Source organism: Podarcis bocagei (assembly GCF_964188305.1).
Source record: "Podarcis bocagei genome assembly, chromosome: 5".
NCBI classification, from domain to species: Eukaryota; Metazoa; Chordata; class Lepidosauria; order Squamata; family Lacertidae; genus Podarcis; species Podarcis bocagei.
In genome coordinates, this window is record NC_138129.1 from 92,080,985 (window position 1) to 92,101,555 (window position 20,571).

General features: G+C 45.9%; 1 protein-coding gene across 1 annotated transcript in view; it reads left to right on the forward strand.

Moving 5' to 3' along the window:
• NIBAN1 (niban apoptosis regulator 1) overlaps positions 1–15,286 on the forward strand; it is a 107,933-nt gene extending 92,647 nt beyond the window's left edge. The window contains exons 9-14 of the mRNA XM_081194341.1: positions 1,777–1,964; positions 4,364–4,525; positions 5,551–5,661; positions 9,272–9,379; positions 10,930–11,041; positions 11,830–15,286. Of these exons, the coding sequence (XP_081050467.1) occupies positions 1,777–1,964; positions 4,364–4,525; positions 5,551–5,661; positions 9,272–9,379; positions 10,930–11,041; positions 11,830–13,355 (2,207 nt within the window). The 3' untranslated portion in view covers positions 13,356–15,286. The remainder of the gene's footprint in view (positions 1–1,776; positions 1,965–4,363; positions 4,526–5,550; positions 5,662–9,271; positions 9,380–10,929; positions 11,042–11,829) is intronic.
• Positions 15,287–20,571: the final 5,285 nt, after the last annotated feature.

The following is a 20,571-nucleotide window of genomic DNA, read 5'->3' on the forward strand; positions in this document are numbered from 1 at the left end:
CAGTTGGTGATGGGTGTTGCCTATGTTTCTGTTGATAGCAAAAATATATTAGTGACCTCATCCTTCAGTTCTTTCCGTAACCATTAGCCATATCCTTGTTTGGGAGATTTCAGCTGAATTGAACTGGAGTACAGTTTACATGGTGTGGTCTAGAAGTATCCTGTGTTTTCACAGCAACAATTCACCAAGGCTTAATAGGAACAGAACAGCCTCTGTATCTTGGACGTCTTGTTTTGCCTTGATTCCCTGTACTTAATAATAAACTAATCTATTGTTTTAAAGCTTGCAACTTATTTTAAATTGGGCTGGCCAGTCAGAGATAAAAGCTACATTCTTGTTCATCAAAGGGAGTTGAACAAGCCTAAATATGCCCAAGGGTTACCATAATTATAGACCTTTTCTAAGTGCTAAAGCTCTGTGGAACTGATACAGGGATAGCACACTGAGCTAAGAAGTCAACTGCTCCAGACTTTCACATCTGGTAAAAGAAACATTCAGAAATTTTGATTACAGTATGAAGTTTCCAAGTTGCAACTCACCTACATTGCTATTTTGCCGGTAGCCAATCAACTAGCTTGTTTTGCAAAACTACATGTATAATTATCCTGTTGTTACTCCCTTCTCTTTACATCATGACTAAGAAACTGAATCAAGAGTGTCAGTCTAGGAAAGATCTGGTAGTTATCAGACTCTTTCCTCCCCTAGTCATGTTGAACAAGGATATTGTAAAATGCTTGTGCGCATGATGTGCAATATGCTTGTTTGTGTGAGAGTGTGCTTGATGCATCCTTTTCTCAGAGCGCATAGAGAGGCACTGTTCCAGTCCCATGGAACAAGAGCTGCCCTTGTTGCCAGTGACTCCAGTGTCTGGACTGAGAGTCAAGAGTTAAAACTGTACTTCATAGTGCAGTCCTATTACTTTGATCCATAGAACTCAATGGGAGACACTGCTAACTAAGCCAGACACAATGTGCATATTCTCACGACGTGCAGGATATAGAAATAGGTTTGTGTATTGATTAATCTGCCACTGATAAATGACCATATACAGTCGTACCTTGGAAGTGGAACAGCTTAGTTCCCGAACGTTTTGGCACCTGAACGCCGCAAACCTGGAAGTGGTTGTTCCGGTTTGCAAACTATTTTTGGAAGCCGAACGTCCAATGGGGCTTCTGCGGGTTCCGATTGGCTGCAGGAGCTTCCTGCAGCCAATTGGAAGCCGTGCTTTGGTTTCCAAATGTTTTGGAAGTCAAATGGACTTCTGGAATGGATTCCGTTCGACTTCCAAGGTACGACTGTGTGTGTGTGTGTGTGTGTGTGTGTGTGTGTGTGTATTAAATTTCTGTTTTACAATTTAAAATACTAATTTTACATCCTAAAGATAGTAATGACTTCCCTCCTTCTCTTTCAATGCTTCATTTTACATATCATAAATTCTTGCATATTTTCAGAAACTATACTATTCAGTATTCCATTATTACATCCGTCATAACTTATTTACCCTGTTGAATTTATCTTAATGCTGCCAGCTTTTTCAGCTGTACACAGTTATTTTCCATAAATTCAATAAATGTTTTCCAATCTTCTTTAAACCTAAGTTCTTCTTGTTCTCTTATTCTATATGTTAAGTCTGCGAGTTGTGCATATTCTGTTGACTTAAGTTGCCATTCTTCTTTAGTTGGTACCTCACTGATAAATGACTTTAGGTGTCCTTTGGATTATGATAGTTTTTCTTGTCCTTGGAGCCTCTAACTCTGGCCTGCCTTAAACTTTCAGAGAGTATATCTGAGCCCATGCAGACATGTTGTGGCGAAAGCATCCAGCCCTTTCTGGCTTCCATCCTGGAGGAGCTCATGGGCCCAGTGAGCTCTGGGTTCAGCGAAGTCCGTCTTCTCTTTGAAAAAGAGGTCAACGAGATCAGCCAAAATTTCCAAGAGACGAATGACATTGCAAAGCTGAAAGAGGTATGATAGCCAGGTGATGTGACCTTTGGTTCAGTCCCCACCTGTTCACCCAAAAGGTAATGATAACCTGTCTCACAGGATTCTTTTCAGGAGGAATAGGATAAGGGAATATTGCTGCCTGCCGAGAAGCCTAATGAACAAGGTTACAAATGCTAAGCTACATTCCATAAGCCGTAATTGTCATCTGTTTGTCTGCAGCCATTATCTTCCTACTCAAAGGCTCAGAAAGAGCCAATGTACATAATTGTAAAGGCTGCGGCAGTATATAGTGATTACTGCAATTGGAATTACAATTCTTAGATCATCTCAAGGTCATACTGTATATGGCATTTGTCCTGTAGCTTGCCCTTGCCAGTTTACATTTACAGAAAGCAAGTAGCTAGTTGGGAGCAATAATATTAACAACAACAACAACAACATATTTATACCCCACCCATATAGCTGGGTTTCCCCAGCCACTCTGGGCAGCTCCCAACAGAATATTAAAATGCAGTAAAACACCAGACATTAAAAACTTCCCTAAATAGGGCTGCCTTCAGATGTCTTCTAAAAGTCAGATCGTTGTTTATTTCCTTGACATCTGATGGGAGGGTGTTCCACAGGGTGGACGCCATCCCTGGTTCCCTGTAACCTCACCCTGCAGTGAGGGAATCGTCAGAAGGCCTTTGGCGCTGGACCTCAGTGTCCAAGCTGAATGATGGGGGTGGAGACGCTCTTTCGGGTATACTGGGCCGGATTAAGATAGTGGCATCTGGGTAGAGGATCTTTCACCCTTTGCCACTGTTTTTGTCTTGGTCAGACTTGCTGTCACCATGTGCCTGCTGTTCACATTGGGAGGAAAGTTCCCGTGGTGGCAAATTTGAAGTTTAGTTTGACGCTATGAGCCCCTTATCACTCAACTACTTAGCTCATTTGCACTATCCTTATGACATCAATACAATTAACCCAATGGCAACTAGGTCAATAATGGATCAGTCACATTATTGGTTGACCTATTCTATGGGGCTGACATTCTAAGAAGCCCAACTCTGCCTTCTGTTGGCTGTTAGGTAATAATAAGAATAAGAATAAGAATAAGAATAATAAGAATAATTTATTATTTATACCCCATCCATCTGGCTGGGCTTCCCCAGCCACTCTGGGCGGCTTCCAAAAAAATATTAAAATACTGTAATACATCAAACATTAAAAGCTTCCCTAAACAGGGCTGCCTTCAGATGTCTTCTAAAAGTCTGGTAGTTCAGTGTTTCCCAACCGGTGTTCCGCGGCACACGAGTGTGCCGTGAGACACCGGCTGGTGTGCCGCGAGATGCCTGGAGGGAGGCGGGCGAGTCGGGCGGCGAGAGGCGGGGCGGCGGCGGCGAGGAGAGGCCGCGCCTCCTGCTGCTGCCTGGCGCTCCTCCTCGCAGCCGGCAGCGCTGCCTGGGCGCCTCCGCGCGACTCTGTCTCGCTGGGTTTGGTCTCCCAGCAGAGACGGGTCACACGCGCCCCTCCCTCCCTCCCTCAGCCTGCGCGGAGGCGGATTGAGCGCAGCTGAGAGGAGCTGCCGAGGGAAAAAACGTTCACTTTTGTGCGTCCCTCCCGGCGTGACGCTGCGCGCTGACGTCACGGGGCGGGGCTTTAATGGTGGTGTGCCGCGAGATTTTTTTTTAGTACACAGGTGTGCCGTTGCCCAAAAACGTTTGGGAAACACTGTGGTAGTTGTTGTTCTCTTTGACATCTGGTGGGAGAGCGTTCCACAGGGAGGGCACCACTAACGAGAAGGCCCTCTGCCTGGTTCCCTGTAACATGGCTTCTCGCAGTGAGGGAACCGCCAGAAGGCCCTCGGTGCTGGACCTCAGTGTCCGGGTAGAACGATGGGGGTGGAGACGCTCCTTCAGATATACTGGACCGAGGCTGTTTAGGGCTTTAAAGGTCAGCACCAACACTTTGAATTGTGCTTGGAAGTGTACTGGGAGACAGATGGAGCTGGTAAACAGCTGCCCTGGACACAGAATTGACCTGCGCCTCCATGGACACCTGTGAGTCCAAAATGACTCCCAGGCTGTGCACCTGGTCCTTCAGGGGCACAGTTATCCCATTCAGGACCAGTGAATCCTCCACACCTGCCCGCCTCCTGTCCCCCAAAAACAGTACTTCTGTCTTGTCAGGATTCAACCTCAATCTGTTAGCCGCCATCCATCCTCCAACCGCCTCCAGACACTCACACAGTCATTACCACTGGATCAGTCATTCATTACCACTGGATTCATTACCACACAGTCATTACCACTGGATCTTCAGGGTTCCTGAGCCATCAGTTCTTTGCCTGGGATAACACTCTTAGCCACTGCGTTTCACCAGAGCAAAGTAGTTGCATAAACATTACTGAAAACCTATGGATACTGTCTTCCTGACAGAACGTGAAGCACCTGACAAGCCTGCCCTACAACTCTGTGAAAATGGAACCTTGCTATCTGAAAGTCGACTTCCTTCAAGAGCAACTGCAGGACCTCAAGAGCCGCTTCAAATTCTATGATATTGGCTTGGTTATTCAGATGACCCAGAACGTCATGCAGGAGGTACTGTAAAATTCACATTTATTTTGACAGTCAGCCTAGGTTTTGGTCTTGGTGCGTGCGCCCCTTAGTGTTGTCAGTGGCTCAGCACACATTCAGATTACTGGCCAATTTCCAGTGGGGTAGTATTGATTTCTAAGGTGGTAAAGGTAAAGGTAAAGGGACCCCTGACCATTAGGTCCAGTCGTGACCGACTCTGGGGTTGTGTGCTCATCTCGCTCTATAGGCCGAGGGAGCCGGCGTTTGTCTGCAGACAGCTTCCGGGTCATGTGGCTAGCATGATTAAGCCGCTTCTGGCGAACCAGAGCAGCGCACGGAAACGCCGTTTACCTTCCCGCCGGAATGGTACCTATTTATCTATTTGCACTTTGACGTGCTTTTGAACTGCTAGGTTGGCAGGAGCAGGGACCGAGCAATGGGAGCTCACCCCGTCCCGGGGATTCGAACCGCCGACCTTCTGATCGGCAAGTCCTAGGCTCTGTGGTTTAACCCACAGCGCCACCCGTGTCCCTACATTCTAAGGCGTTAAGCACTCCCAAATGCTATCTGGAAAACGGTTCGCGCCATCAGAGCCAAGCCAGCATTCTGACCAGCCATCTCAGAAATCCAGATCTGGAGTGTGTGCCTTCTAAGCCAAGGTCCCTAAGCTCTTAGTTCAGTTACTGGAGCAGGAAGTGAAGAATATAGAAGTCACTCGCCTGATACGAGGGAAGAAAGTCAAGCAAATGGAAACTATATCAGACCAGATTGATGCAAAGACTTCATGTTGCCTGCCCATCGCAGGAGATGATGTCACTGTTCCCTTCTGTGCCTGAAGAGGATTCACAGAGGATTCACAATAATCACCAGGCTAGATCCCATCCCTAGACCACAAGGCTCCTGAATTAAGCCGTAGAGTCTCTGACAGAACCAAGATGATGATGTGCTCAAGTGTCTTGAGGTTGATGTCGACTGAAAGGTCCATCTTGGTGACTCTTGGAATTTTGTAGGCAAATAAATATGGCATCTATCTCTCAATGTGTTTATAGCTTATGGAAAATGCTGTATATACCTTCGATCACCTGCTGAGTCTAAGCCATCATAGGGATGCAGCCAAAGTGTCAACAGCCATTGAGAAAGTCAAACTCCGTGTTCTTAAGGTATGCTGTTTATTTACTTATTCCTGTGCAAGGGAAATCTAGGGGTGTAGTGTCTATTATAATTATATATATATCACCGCATTTAGACTTGTTAGACCAGTGGTTCGCAAAGGGTGTGGCAGGAGAGGATGGCAAGTGGGGTGGGAAGACACAAGGACGATCAAAGAGATATTTAAACATTTCAGGCTTGTTTATAATATATTTTGGGAATGAATCATCGTCTTATGCAGTTGCATTGTTTCATACTTTCAGTGCTCCCTCTTAGGAACAGCCACTGCTCATATTATAAACATGTTCATAGTATAAAGCAGTTGAGTTCTATGTTACAAATCAAGCACTGCTGGGGGTTGTTTCTTTTTGTTTTCCATTGTATTTGTTAACAGTTAAAAATTTGGCATGGCGCAAACCAATTTTTTATTGTGGCCCAGAGAAGAAAAAGTTTGAGAACCACCGTATTACGACGCTTGTTACCCAGAAGCAGCTTCAAACATATGTTTTAAAAACACAAAACACTAAAAAATGAACACACACACACACATATATATATACTGTGTGTGTGTGTGTGCGCGCGCACACACACACACACACACACACATACACAGAACAATCCCCGCAACCCCCTAGTAACGGCCTCAGGAAGATACGACAGCACACTTACAGTTTAAAAATAAATTATCATCTTGGTCTATCAGAAGCCTAGGAGAAAGGGTACATTCCTTCAATTTCTATTAATGTATAGCCTGGACATGTGTTTCCATTTCTTAGCGTTGGTAAGGAGCTGCTGTGTGAAGGGACGCTGCCACTGAACCCCACTCCCAGTACCAGCACCCCTGCAGCTAGACCAAATGGTTAGGGGGGTTGTGAGGTTAAGGCTGTGAAGATGCAGCAGCAAAACCAGACTGGCTGTCTTGTGTGTCAAGACTCCGAGGCCTCCCCTTATGTTGAATAATAACACCTCCTGGACACAGTATTTTAGGTTAATGGGCAAATAAAGGTCACAACTTTGTTGGTTACAGAATGTGAGTGGTATTGGCTTATTAGGCATTGGAATTGAATTGACTATACAGTCATACCTCAAGTTACGTCCGCTTCATGTTACGTTCTTTCAGGTTACGTCCCGCAGCGACCTGGAAGTACCGGAAAGGGTTACTTCCGGGTTTCACCGCTCGTGCATGCACAGATGCGCAAAATGATGTCACGGGCATGCACAGAAGCGGCGAATCACAACCCGCGCATTGCGTAGACGCGCCGCTGCAGGTTGCACTCTTTTCATGTTGCGAACGGGCCTCGGGAACGGATCCAGTTCGCAACCAGAGGTACCACTGTATCTGACTCCTGCCTGCCGTGCAGGTAGTCCAGTAAGGGTCAACCACCAATAGGGGGAGCCCTGTTGATGTACATCAACTAAGAGCTCCCCCAGGGTCCCTGATGGGGTCATGGCATGGCCCTAGCCCCTAGCCGGGCTTCGGACAAGATCCGCAGCCCCGGATCCCTTTAACGGAATACCCTTAAAATGGAGGGGCAGGTGATGGTCACAACCTCCACTCCCCAGAACCAGGTTCCACCAACGCGCCAAACCTTACAAAAGTTGTGAGGATTGCTACGAGGTAGGCAAAAACCGAATGGCCAGTGCCAATTTGCCAAGTGGAAAAAATCCTACCAGGCCCCCTCAACAGGCGACCAACCGAGGTCCATAGCAAGGCCAAGATGTTGAACGCATGAAAAGAGGGTGGGAGAAGGAACAAGAAGGGAGATCCTCCGGCGACTGCTTAAATGCACTAAGCCACGCCCCTTGGCCAGCTGGATTGGCTGACTGGGGTCCGTGACACAGGGACTCCCTGTGTGCAGAAGGCCATGTGGCCTACCTGCAACACCGCCCCACAAGGAAGTGGAGCAGCCTTGCCGATGCGTTCACACAGCTGCAACTTCAATGCTGCCCTGCCCCTGGCCAGGTGAGCTGTAGCGACGCAAATCCACCATGCCAGGCGCTCCTGTCCAATGCTAAGAAATGGAAATACCGTACTTTTCTGTCTATTAGATGCCCCCGTGTATAAGGACATCCCCCCCATTTTGGGGGACTCAATTTTAAGAAAATGAGGGGAGATGGCCCAAAGTTGTTGAGCCTCGCCCTTCACGTAGCTGCGGAAAGGAAACACTCCCTAGATCATTTCCTGCGCGCAGGTAGAGTGTGTTTTCCTCACGCAACAGCATCGAGGGAAGTTGCGCTCCAGCCAGCCAGCTTGTTGGCCGGAGGGCAACTTCCCCTGATGCTGCTACATGCGGGAAATGATCTAGGGAGTGCTTCCCTCATGCAGCGGCATCGGGGGAAGCTGCGCGCCACTAGCCAGCGCCCCCGGATCGCTCCCTGCGCACAGCATGTCTGTGTATTGGACGACCCCAGTTTTTTGACATGATTTTTGTGTCAAAAAACCTCGTCCAATACACAGAAAAATACGGTAGGTGTTCATAAAGGTAAAGAGACTCCTGACCATTAGGTCCAGTTGTGGCCGACTCTGGGGTTGCGGCACTCATCTCACTTTATTGGCCAAGGGAGCCGGCGTACAGCTTTGTGGCCAGCATGATTAAGCTGTTTTTGGCGAACCAGTGCAGCGCACGGAAACGTCGTTTACCTCCCCCTGGAGTGGTACCTATTTATCTACTTGCACTTTGACGTGCTTACGAACTGCTAGGTTGGCAGGAGCAGGGACTGAGCAACGGGAGCTCACCCCGTCGCAGGGATTCGAACTGCCGACCTTCTGATCGGCAAGTCCTAGGCTCTGTGGTTTAACCCATAGCGCCACCCGCGTCCCTAATGTTCCTAAAGTGTTCATAGTACATATTAATAGATATTCGGGGAAGAAATATCTTCAGTGGATCTGAAGGACTCTGCAACGCCGCTCCATCATACCGGCCACTCCTGCTATTATTGGTTGTCTCATTCTGAATGTAATCATGCAACAGCTCTAGCTCGGTTGCAAAAGAAGACACGATTTCTGTTGTTTTAATAGTGCGTGATAAGTTGTGCGCCCCCTTTCCCCCCACAGTTATTAAAAGGTCCCGAAGCCCTGTCCTCCTTTGCCCTTTCACCCTGCTGTAGCCATTTTGTAAATGTGTGAAGTTGGTGCGTATCCAATTGTTGATCGGAATGAAAGCAAAAATTAATCTGAGGTTTTCTAATCTACAAGATTAGAAACAATCTGAAGGTAGAGTAAATGTAATAAAAATTGCATCAGATGCTTCTTATTTTATTAATAACACTTATGATAAGTGAGTCATGTGTGATAGAACAAGGAGTCTTTTGAGGAGGTGTGTGTGTGTGTGTTCACTTCTTACACACACACACACACACACACACACACACACACATTTATTTTTAACATGTGGATTTTATAGATTGTGCACATTATACTTTGCAAGAACAAAAGAAGGGACTTGGTTAAAGCAACTGTTTCCAAAGAATTCCTGGAATAGTTTGAAAAGAAACTATAGATTGCCTTTGTGCACTGATTTTGGATGGGGTTTACTTGATTTTGTGCAGAAAGCTGGGAGACGTTTGCCAGCACATTCAGATCTCGCAGCTGATTCTATTTATTTATTTTTAAATTGACAGCAATATGACTATGACAGCAGTACCGCCCGGAAAAAGATATTTCAGGATGCCTTGGTCCAAATCTCGTTGCCCACGCTTCAGCGGACATTGGCGTCAACGTGTAAGCCGGTAAGTTACAATACCTGTATTTGAATTGAAAGGAGAGGAAGGATTTGCATACTGAAGCTACTGGGCTTATCATTGTGAATGGGCATTTTAATAATAATAATAATAATAATAATAATAATAATAATAATAATAATAATACAGTGGTGCCTCGCAAGACGAAATTAATTCGTTCCGCAAGTCTCTTCGTCTTGCGGTTTTTTCGTCTTGCGATGCACGGTTTCCCATAGGAATGCATTGAAAATCAATTAATGCGTTCCTAGGGAAACCACTTGCCAGGCTGGCGGTGCGGAGAAGGGCTTTTCTCCGCACCGCAAGCCTTCAGGACAGGTACGGGAACAGAGGGGAAGGCGCGCAGCGCTTTCCCTCTGTTCCCGGGGCTTGCGTGGGAGGAGGGTTTTTCCTCCCCGCCGCCAACATTCAGAACAGCATTCTGAATGTTGGCGGTGGGAAGGAAAACCCTCCTCCCACCCCAAGTCTTCAGGAAAGCCATCCGATGCCGCGCGGCGGGAGGAGGCGTTCCCCCCCCGCCCGGCATCGGAGCTTCATTCCGATGCCGCGCGCCGGGAGGAGGCGTCCCCCCCCCCCGCCCGGCATCGGAGCTTCGTTCCGATGCCGCGCGCCGGGAGGAGGCCTCCCCCCCCCCGCCCGGCATCGGAGCTTCGTTCCGATGCCGCGCGGGGGGGGAGGAGGCGTTCCCCCCCGCCCGCCCGGCATCGGAGCTTCGTTCCGATGCCGCGCGGCGGGAGGAGGCGTTCCCCTCCCGCCCGGCATCGGAGCTTCGTTCCGATGCTGCGCGGCGGGAGGAGGTCCGAGGACAGTGGGGAAGACGCGCTGCGCTTCCCCGCTGTCCCGGAGATTTCCCTATGGGCTGTCGTCTTGCGAGGCAAGCCCATAGGGAAATTCGTTTTGCGAAGCGCCTCCAAAACGGAAAACCCTTTCGTCTAGCGGGTTTTCCGTCTTGCGAGGCGTTCGTCTTGCGGGGTACCACTGTAATAATAATAATAATAATAATAATAATAATAATAATAATAATAATAATAATAATTTATTATTTATACCCGGCCCATCTGGCTGGGCTTCCCCAGTCACTCTGGGTGGCTTGCAAAAAAATATTAAAATACTGTAATACATCAAACATTAAAAGCTTCCGTAAACAGGGCTGCTTTCAGATTTCTAAAAGTCTGGTAGTTGTTGTTCTCTTTGACATTGGTGGGAGAGCGTTCCACAGTTGTTGATATTTCTTCCGGCAATCTTAATTCCGGCTTGGGATTCATGCAGCCTAGCCTTTACATGATGAATTCTGCATATAAATTAAATAAGCAGGGAGACAATATACAGCCTTGTCATATATTGGGTTTCTTGCCTCGTTGGAAAGAACTCTGCTCCCTTGGCTTGCTCACTGTTTCCTGCAAATCCGCCCGCTCCCTCTGAAATTTCTTTTGGCACAGAGCTGGCTTGGGCCTCTTTCACACATGCAGGAAGAACTCCGATTTTCTGCAGCTGGGACGTGGTCCTTTTTAATCCTCTTGACATTGTGTCTCACCCCACAGGAGCTCCAGAAATACGAGCAGTTCATTTTTGCCGAGCACAACAACGTGATCCAAGTCGAAAACGTCTACGAAGAGATTTTGCTGCAAACTTTGCTCGACGAAGCCCTCAAAGGTAACTTCGCTTTCTGTGACAAAACGCTAATAATCCCACGAAGTAAGAAACTGGCAGCCGCTTTCGAGATAGGAAGTTTGGCTTTATCCATTTAGTTTCTTCTTAGATGGTGGCCCTCCTTAGATGGTTACTGACTCTACGGGTTCCACCCCCCAAAAAAAAACACACACCCTCAAAGCTTTTCCAGGGTTGGATGGGCTGCCCTACTGCTGAGCAGTTCTCGCCATTATAAAGTTTATCCTAATCTTTAGCTGAAATCTTGTTTCCTGTCATTTTTACCCATTGGTTCTACTCCTGCCCTCTGGAGCAACACAGAACGACTCTGCTCCATCTTCTAAGATGTCTTCCAGACCCTTAATCTTCCCCCTAACAGGCTGAACTTTTCAGGGGGTGGGGTGGGGAGACAGTCTAGGCTCCTGAAGCCATGCCTTATCACCCAGCCAATACCTGCCCCCTTGGTTCACTCACCCAGCTCTTGATACCACCAAGCCCATGTCCCTGACCTATTTTTCGCAACCACAGCCAGCAGGAGCCTTTGTGTTTCTTGCCCCCTTACCTCTGGTCTTGCCAGTCCCCTCTGCCCTCTAGACTTAGCCAAGCTTATTCACGAGTGGGATTCAAGGACAGAAACCCAGCAAATCAACAATTTATTTTGGAAGGGACTACCCCCACCTCCTGGATTTTCTAGGATTGTGTGTCACTTTCCTGCTGTCCTCTCCACCCTTACACATCCTTTGGCTGAATTTCTTTTCTCCCCGCTTTTTTGTTTTTGTTTATTTCCTACTTAGTGATAAAAGAGGCTGCTCATTTGAAGAAACATAACCTTTATGAGGAAGTGCACTTGCCTTGTGAAAGTGTTTCCAGTCTGAGTGATCTAAAGACGCCTTCGGGATCAGCACAAGCCAGCCCAGCTAGGAAGCCTTCCGCCAGCTTGATAGAGACATTGGCTACTGATACTCAAAGTAATGAAGTGTTCGCCCCGGAAAAATTGGCTCAGGGTGAATGCCACGAGGCTAGGAACAAAAGTGAAGAGAATTCCGGTACTCTATCTAGCATTCCTACTGGAGGAAGGGAAGAGAGGGTGGATCCACAGCTTCTCACTGTGGTAGAAACAAGTTTGGGTGGAAGCACAGAAAGTGAAAATAAGGTACCCGAGGAAGAGGAAAAGCTTCCGGTTCTTGGAGGTGTGGATGAAATAAGAAGATTGCTAACTGTGACTATTGAACTGCCGCCAGATCCTCCGTCTGAGAAGAAGGAACAAGTTCATGAAACTGGGCTTCTAACGCCACAGGAATCTGCAGAAACGAAGGATAAGGAAGAGGAAAGGAACGTAGAGGAATGTCAAACAGATGAGATGCATGAACCTTCTGAAGAGCATTTTCCACCCAGCACAGAAGCTGCCGATACAAACACAACAACTATTTCTCTTCCACCCAGTGAAGAAAGTGGTCATATAAACGTGGCACGAATTTCTCTTCCACCCAGTGAAGAAGGAGATTATATAAACGTGACAAGAATTTCTCTTCCATCCAGTGAAGAAGGAGATTATATAAACGTGACAAGAATTTCCCTTCCACCCAGTGAGGAAGGGGACTATATAAACGTGACAAGTGTCTCTGGGGAAGGACGCTACATTACTCACCCGGATCCTTCCAAGGTGTGTGAAGAACTAGGTCTTAGCCCAGGGGCAGAGTCTGAGACAAAGATCAGCGTATGGTACACGGATGTGAAGAGTGACAGCCCTGATCGCCAATCTCAAACAAAGCCAGTTGCTGAAAGTGGAAAATCTGGCCAGAGGGAAGGAGACCTTTCCCCTCTTCCTCATGTCCCTATAGAAGAGAAGTCACAGGTAGAACAACATGCTGAAATTAGAAAGCATGACCAGGAAAGAGAACAGCTTCCTTCTCTTCAGTCAGTCCCAGTGGATGACCATTTCCAAACAGGGCATTATGTTGAAGATCCAGGATCTGGCTTGCCGGAAACAGAAGTCCCCTCTCTTCATTCTGTTCTGACCGAAGTGGATTCTCTCTCCTTCCCGGGCTGCTCTCCTGAAGCACAGGAGTCCATTTTGAATATTGCAAAGTTGGCAATAGCGTCAATAAATCTGCCAGTTTCTCCAGAAGCCAAAGAGACTGAAGGTAGCGATGCGGAGGTGTCAGTGAATTTAGACGCCAAAGGCTTCAGCTCTGCTCAGGGGGAAGGTTTGAAGGAAGCAAGTGTGCCTTTGCCAAGTGCAGAAGATGCAGTTGAAGGGGGGAAAGACAGAAGGGGAGATATTGGGGGCAACTGTCCTGAGCCACAGTCTGAGAAGTGAAAAAGGTTATCTTGGCTATCTAAAGCCCATCCTTGCAGGTTTTATGATCAGAGTACCCTTAAAATTAGAAAAGAGAGGTCTATTCAAACTCTCAAATCCTATTTGAGAGCACTCGTACATATTGAATCTCCAGCTCCTTGAGAATGCTGATAGTCTGAATCATCTTTCCTCTGCCACTTACTACTTCTTGTTCGTCGTTCGTTCCCACAACTTGGAAGCTGGCCTCCAAAGACTACTTGCTCTCACCAAAGGGGTGAAGACTTGAGTGACCTGTCAGCGACAGGACTCATTCAACATTTGTAATTGCTTTAAAACTGAGAATATATTCATTGAGGCCGATGACCCTCTCACGGGAATGAGACCTGTAGCCAAGGGTCAGTAGAACTTACAAGGACCTGATCAAATCAAGTAACCATTAAGGGAGAGTAAAAATCTGCATGAAACATGCTAAGAAGAAAACGCTGGGAAATCTCAAATGACGGGGTGAAACGATTTGCTTATGGGAGTCTTGCACAACATAGTTGTGCATGTAGTTTTGACCTTTGCTATAGCTGAATGATTGCATCTGTATTTAAAAGCTTTGGCAGATCCCCCCCCCCCCCCATTTGGCAGATACTTTGACAGTGGAGTGGTCTGATTCCATTCCTCATAGTTGTGGTTGATATATTTAAAACTGCTAGAATAGTTGGGGCAGGTTTCTCTATCCTATTCTTCTGCACCTTTTGCAGAGCACTTTATACCTTCTTTCCAAAGAAAATGACAGATGTTTACAGCAACTTGTAACCCGTGTCTACAGCTAGGTGTTTTAGCCAGGGCCATTAAAAAAACAAAAAATAAACCAATTTCTGTCTCAACAATCTACGTTCTATACCAAGAAGAGCAGCATTATGAAAAATGCATATATTATGCAAAATAAGGAGATATGCATATTTGTTACATTACATAATTTATTCCGATCTTTTAGACATGGAAAATGTGCACGATGTCAGATCCCCCCAATAAATGCCTTTTTTCTTATTGGTCACAATGCTGGAAGCCAGAAGCAGGCTTCTTTTTTAAATGAGCAATTGAGTAGAAAATGGCCTGCATATTTTTTCTTGTACCTCTATAAATAAAAGGTCTGGAGATTTACTATAAAAAAAAGAAAAAGTCAAGTTGAAAATCCAGGGAGGGGTCCTGGGATATCCTAGAAGCAGGGGCAGCTTAAAGTTGTCTCTGAGACTCTTAGTTTTGTGGTTAAATATGCCGGCTCAGCTGTTTAAAACCAAGGTAAAAATGTAGTCTTTCTGGATAACAAATAATACACCAGAACAAAGGTCCTAAATTAAGAGGTAGCCCCTATGAAGCTGATTTCATCCTTAGCATAGATTCAGAAACGTACATCGTTAACATCTTTTTAGTGATTCTTTTTTGCCAAGTAAATATGCCCAAAATAGTGTGGGGGGGTGTTTTGCCTCAAGTGGCATAGGCAAAGGGATCTTGTGACATGCCTGGAGTGAATTAGGAGGGCCTGGCAAGGGCAGAGGATCAGAGTGGCACAGAAAACTTGTGTCAGATGTGTGGTACTCTCTTAGTCTTTGATACACCCACTGAAACGTTTGGCATCGCTACCATGATGCAAGAATAAAATAAAATAAAATAACAGGACCTGATGGAACTAGCACTGAATTGTCTCTTTTTGACATAGGCAACACCAGTAGATTAATTCAAGGGGACATTAAAAAGTTACTTCAGTTGAAGAGCGGTAGACCCACGAGTGCAAAGAGTTGGCAACTTAAAAAATAACCCCAAGAACCATATTGCAAATGTGTCATAAGGCGGACTGGAGTTAATTTGTATATTTTAATGGCATTTAATTGATTTTGCATATCTTGAACATGGCAGAGATGAAAGCTATCATTGGTGAAAATATAAGTTAGTGTACGGTATATTTTATACAGTGGTGCCCCGCGAGACGAATGCCTCGCAAGACGGAAAACTCGCTAGACGAAAGAGTTTTCCGTTTTGGAGGTTCTTCGCAAAACGAATCTCCTATGGGCTTGCTTCGCAAGACGACAATGTCTTGCGAGTTCCTGCTGGTTTCCCCCCCCCTTTTCTAAGCCGCTAAGCCGCTTATCAGCTGATCCGATCAGCAGATAAGCCGCTAAAAGCCGCTAATAGCGCTAAGCCGCTTATCAGCTGATCTGATCAGCAGGTAAGCCGCTAAAAGCCGCTAATAGCGCTAATCCGCTAATCCTTCAATGGGCTTGCTTCGCAAGACGAAAAAAAACGCTAGACGAAGAGAATCACAGAACGGATTCTTTTCATCTTGCGAGGCACCACTGTATTCACATCAGATATGAGAAATCTGAAAAGCCATTGTTTTGGAGAACTTTTATATCTGGATTTGAACATAATGAAAGTTGAGCATTTCAGTGAGGGTTTAAAACGATGGACGCCACATTTTATCATACACCACATTTTATCACTTTTATCCTGAGAACTAGAAACTTTTACAGTTGTCCTCTGAGAAGCAATTTCAGCCAGATTTCTTTTCAGGCAAGTGAGCATAGGATTGCAGCCTTAAATATTAGGAATCCTCGATCTCTTAGCGGACGTTTGTGAGCTGCCTAAATATGCCTGAATTGCATACACCTGTAATTTTGTTTCTGCTGTCACAAACATTTGTGCTTTACTATTCAAAAAGTGTTAACAAATGAAAGGATTTTTGGAGATATTTTATATCCATGGCTATATTATTCCATTTCCCCACATCTGCAGAGTGTCCTCTTCCAGAAAGTAAGGCCTGGGATTGTGGTTTTCTTTTTCTATAAACAAGTCACAGTTCCAGGTTTGGGAATCACAATACTCCAAAGAACATGCCTTGTAGGGATGTAGGGGAGGAGGAGATCAGGAGTGACCATGCAGTTATGCACCAGAATACTGCTTGTTCACAATAAACTTTGGTTTCTGGCTTACGATGATGTGTACAATACATGCTGTCATTCTGCTTTCCCTGTTCGGTTTCAGGAACTGGAGCTCTATAAAGCTTATTTTGTAATCAAATCCTAACTCTGTTTCTTTGGAAACGAGTCTCACTTGTTTTGGTTAGGCATGCTTCCTCCTTCTAATGAAGCAAATCTTGCACTGCAGCCTTAAAAAGGCAAATCCTTAATTCTTCTGTTTAATCTTTCTCATTGGAGGTTTGTTATTGGACTAACCAACTCGTATTTTAAGTTGTGTCCCCCCCCCTCCCAGTTTTGCTAATTCAGAAGCTGACTTTCTAAGAAAAATTCAAACCAACAGCTAATATGTAATAGCTTCATGTGTAAAGAATTGTTTTCCCATGGGCAGGATGTCCCAGGTGTCAGGGTTTTTATGTAGTTTCTTTATTTCATTTGATTAACTCTTCTGAACAGATAAATTATGAAACACAGTGTAATGTTTTTAACCTTTCTCAAGTACTTAAGCCGAAATAAAACATTACTATCTCTTCCATTGCGTCTTTTCTTTAAAATGTGATTTGGTACGTATGAGGAATGTTAGATCTGTCACATAATTTCTTCATGCTGTCATGTACTTTTTAGAAAGGTCGTGCTCCAAAAGTCCTAATATTTTTGTGTGAAAATTACTGGTAAATAATGTCTGTCCTGAGTCATGGTCAAAATTGACAGTTTGAACAGTCCAGAGCAGTCTACAAATTGCTCACCCGCAACCCATTCCTGCCTTACTATGCTAGAAGGTGCTTCTCTCATATTCTGGTGTTCTCTATCATAAAATTTGCACCTAATAATTCATAATGACTACTCGATGCGATCGAGACATTCAAACTGTCGTTCCAGATACTAAAAATTGCGTATTTGAAGATCACTTTACTAACACAGCAGCTGGAATTGATCGATGTCAACTTCCAACCTCAATTTGCAAAACTACCATAGTTGTCATCAAGTAAATAATAAATGCAAGAGTTTTTAGTCATTCTAACTAATCTTAGTTGTGTTTTTTAAAAAATTCATTTAAGAATGCAATTGGTTTTCATGAATGCGAGTACAGCAGTAGTTTGCAATTGAATCCTGGATTGGTGCTCTGAGAGTGGCTGAAGAAGGAATGTTGCAGAACTGAGCTTGATGCTGGATTTGCATGGTGTGGGGGCAGGTTTTTTTTTTGCAAACTGGCCTTGTTCAGAACCCTAGCCTGCAATATCAACAACAGACTACAGTGGTGCCTCGCAAGACAAAAAGAATCCGTTCCGCGAGTCTCTTCGTCTTGCGGTTTTTTTCGTCTTGCGAAGCAAGCCCATTAGCGGATTAGCGCTATTAGCGGCTTAGCGGGCTTAGCGGATCAGCTGTTAAGCGGCTTAGCGGCTTAGGATCAGCCGATAAGCGGCTTAGCGGGCTTAGCGGATCAGCTGTTAAGCGGCTTAGCGGCTTAGGATCAGCCGATAAGCGGCTTAGCGGCTTGGGAAAAAGGGGGGGGGAACCCCGCAGGAACTCACAAGACATTTTCGTCTTGCGAAGCAAGCCCATAGGAAATTTGTTTTGCGAAGCACCTCCAAAATGGAAAACCCTTTCGTCTAGCGGGTTTTCCGTCTTGCGAGGCATTCGTCTTGCGGGGCACCACTGTACATCCCAAGGCTGCTGCACCCAAACTTTGTGATGTTTATACCCAAACCTTGCAATATCATGAGAACAAAATAGTGCAGCACTGAGAACTAGTATCAGAGACTATATATTAAATGTCTTTTTGGAGCTGGGAGATGGAATAGGGACTTGATCCATCCACTCCATGCATCGACCTGGTATTGCAGTACAGTGGACTCTCGGGTTGCAAACGTGATCTGTGCGGAATGCACGTTTGCAACCCGCAGCGGCACTTCTGCGCATGCACGGGTTGCAATTTGGCGCTTCTGCGCATGTGTGACCACCGAAACCTGGAAGTAACCCGTTCTGGTACTTCTGAGTTTCAGCGGTCCGTAACCCGAAAAAGCGCAACCTGAAGCATCTGTAACCCGAGATTTGACTGTACCTCCAGTAACAGTGCACCTCCCTTCTGGGGAGAATATTGCTTGTTAAAAAAAATAGATAAGAGAGGAAAAAAGAACTAGTATCAGGGGGCTATTAAATATAAAATATGAATAATACCGATATCAAATAAGTCCTGAGTTAGAAAGAGCATGAATTTCCCCCCTCTCTGCTACTACAGTAGTTTCTGTGGGGGATCTGAGGGTCATCTAGTCCAACCCCCTTTGCAAGGCAGGAATCTCAACTAAATCATCCAGGGACCGTGACACATGGCCATCCAAACCCCTGCTTTAAAACCTCCAAGGGAGGAGAGTTGTGTGTGGATAGTTCAAATTGTAGAGCATGAGGCTCTCAGGGTCATGGGAACCCCGCGTTGGGCAGGGGATTCCTGCATTGCAGGGCGTTGAACTAGATGACCTGGATGAATCCCAAACTGGAATTAAGATTGCCGGAAGAAATATCAACAACCTCAGATATGCAGATGACACAACCTTGATGGCAGAAAGTGAGAAGGAATTAAAGAACCTTTTAATGAGGGTGAAAGAGGAGAGCACAAAATATGGTCTGAAGCTCAACATCAAAAAAAACGAAGATCATGGCCACTGGTCCCATCACCTCCTGGCAAATAGAAGGGAAAGAAATGGAGGCAGTGAGAGATTTTACTTTCTTGCGCTCCATGATCACTGCAGATGGTGACAGCAGTCATGAAATTAAATACGCCTGCTTCTTGAGAGAAAAGCAATGACAAACCTAAAGGTAAAGGGACCCCTGACCATTAGGTCCAGTCATGACCGGCTCTGGGGTTGCGGCGCTCATCTCGCTTTAGTGGCCGAGGGAGCCGGCGTACAGCTTCCGGGTCATGTGGCCAACATGACTAAGCTGATTCTGGCAAACCAGAACAGCGCACGGAAACGCCATTTACCCTCCCGCCGGAGTGGTACCTATTTATCTACTTGTACTTTGACGTGCTTTTGAACTGCTAGTTTGGCAGGAGCAGGGACCGAGCAACGGGAGCTCACCCCGTCGCGGGGATTCGAACCGCCAGCCTTCTGATTGGCAAGTCCTAGGCTCTGTGGTTTAGACCACAGCCCCACCTGCATCCCATGACAAACCTAGACAGCATCTTAAAAAGCACAGACGTCACCTTGCCGACAAAGGTCCTTATAGTTAAAGCCATGGTTTTCCCAGTAGTGATGTATGGAAGTGAGAGCTGGACCATCAAGAAGGCTGATTGCCGAAGAATTGATGCTTTTGAATTATGGTGCTGGAGGAGACTCTTGAGAGTCCCATGGACTGCAAGAAGAAGGAAATCAGCCCTGAGTGCTCACTGGAACGACAGATCCTGAAGCTGAGGCTCCAATACTTTGGCCACCTCATGAGAAGAGAAGATTCCCTGGAAAAGACCCTGATGTTGGGAAAGATTGAGGGCACAAGAAGAAGGGGACGACAAAGGACGAGATGGTTGGACAGTGTTCTTGAAGCTACCAACATGAGTTTGACCAAGCTGCGGGAGGCAGTGGAAGACAGGAGGGCCTTGCGTGCTCTGGTCCAGGGGGTCACAAAGAGTCGGACACGATTAAACAACAAAGGGTCCTTTCCAACTCTACAATTTTTTTAAAAAATATTTTTTATTAGATTTTCCACAATGATAACACCAACCACAAAGCAAAATGATACACAAAAACAGAAAAAGAAAAAGAAGGGGGGAAGGGAATAATAAAGAAATAAACAATAACAACAAACTTAATTCTTCACAAATCCAACCTTTTAAACATCTTGGTTGACTTCCTCAAATCCCTCCCTTCTGAATTTCCTTGTAATTAAAACTAACAGCTTTCCAATATCATTATTAAACTAAAACAATTTCCAATTATAGTCCATCTTATTCACTTTTCTTAACATTCTCAATCCCATTTATTTAATTATAGCCAACTCTACAATTCCTTCCTTCTATTGATTTCCGCCCCGAGGGAAACGCTGCAAACGCTCCTCGCAAGTCACACTCAGAACAATACGGATGGGCTACTCTTCCCTTTTTTTAAAATCTCCGTACGTGACATCTCACCTACAAGCCCGGGGGCGGAGCCTGAAAAGAGGCGCCTGCGTCCGTGGCGCGCGCAGCGCGCGACGGGGCCACGTCTATGCATCCGGGAGCGCGTTGGCTCCTCCGCCACGTGACGCCTGCCCTCCCTCCCCACTGGCTGGCGAGCGGCGCG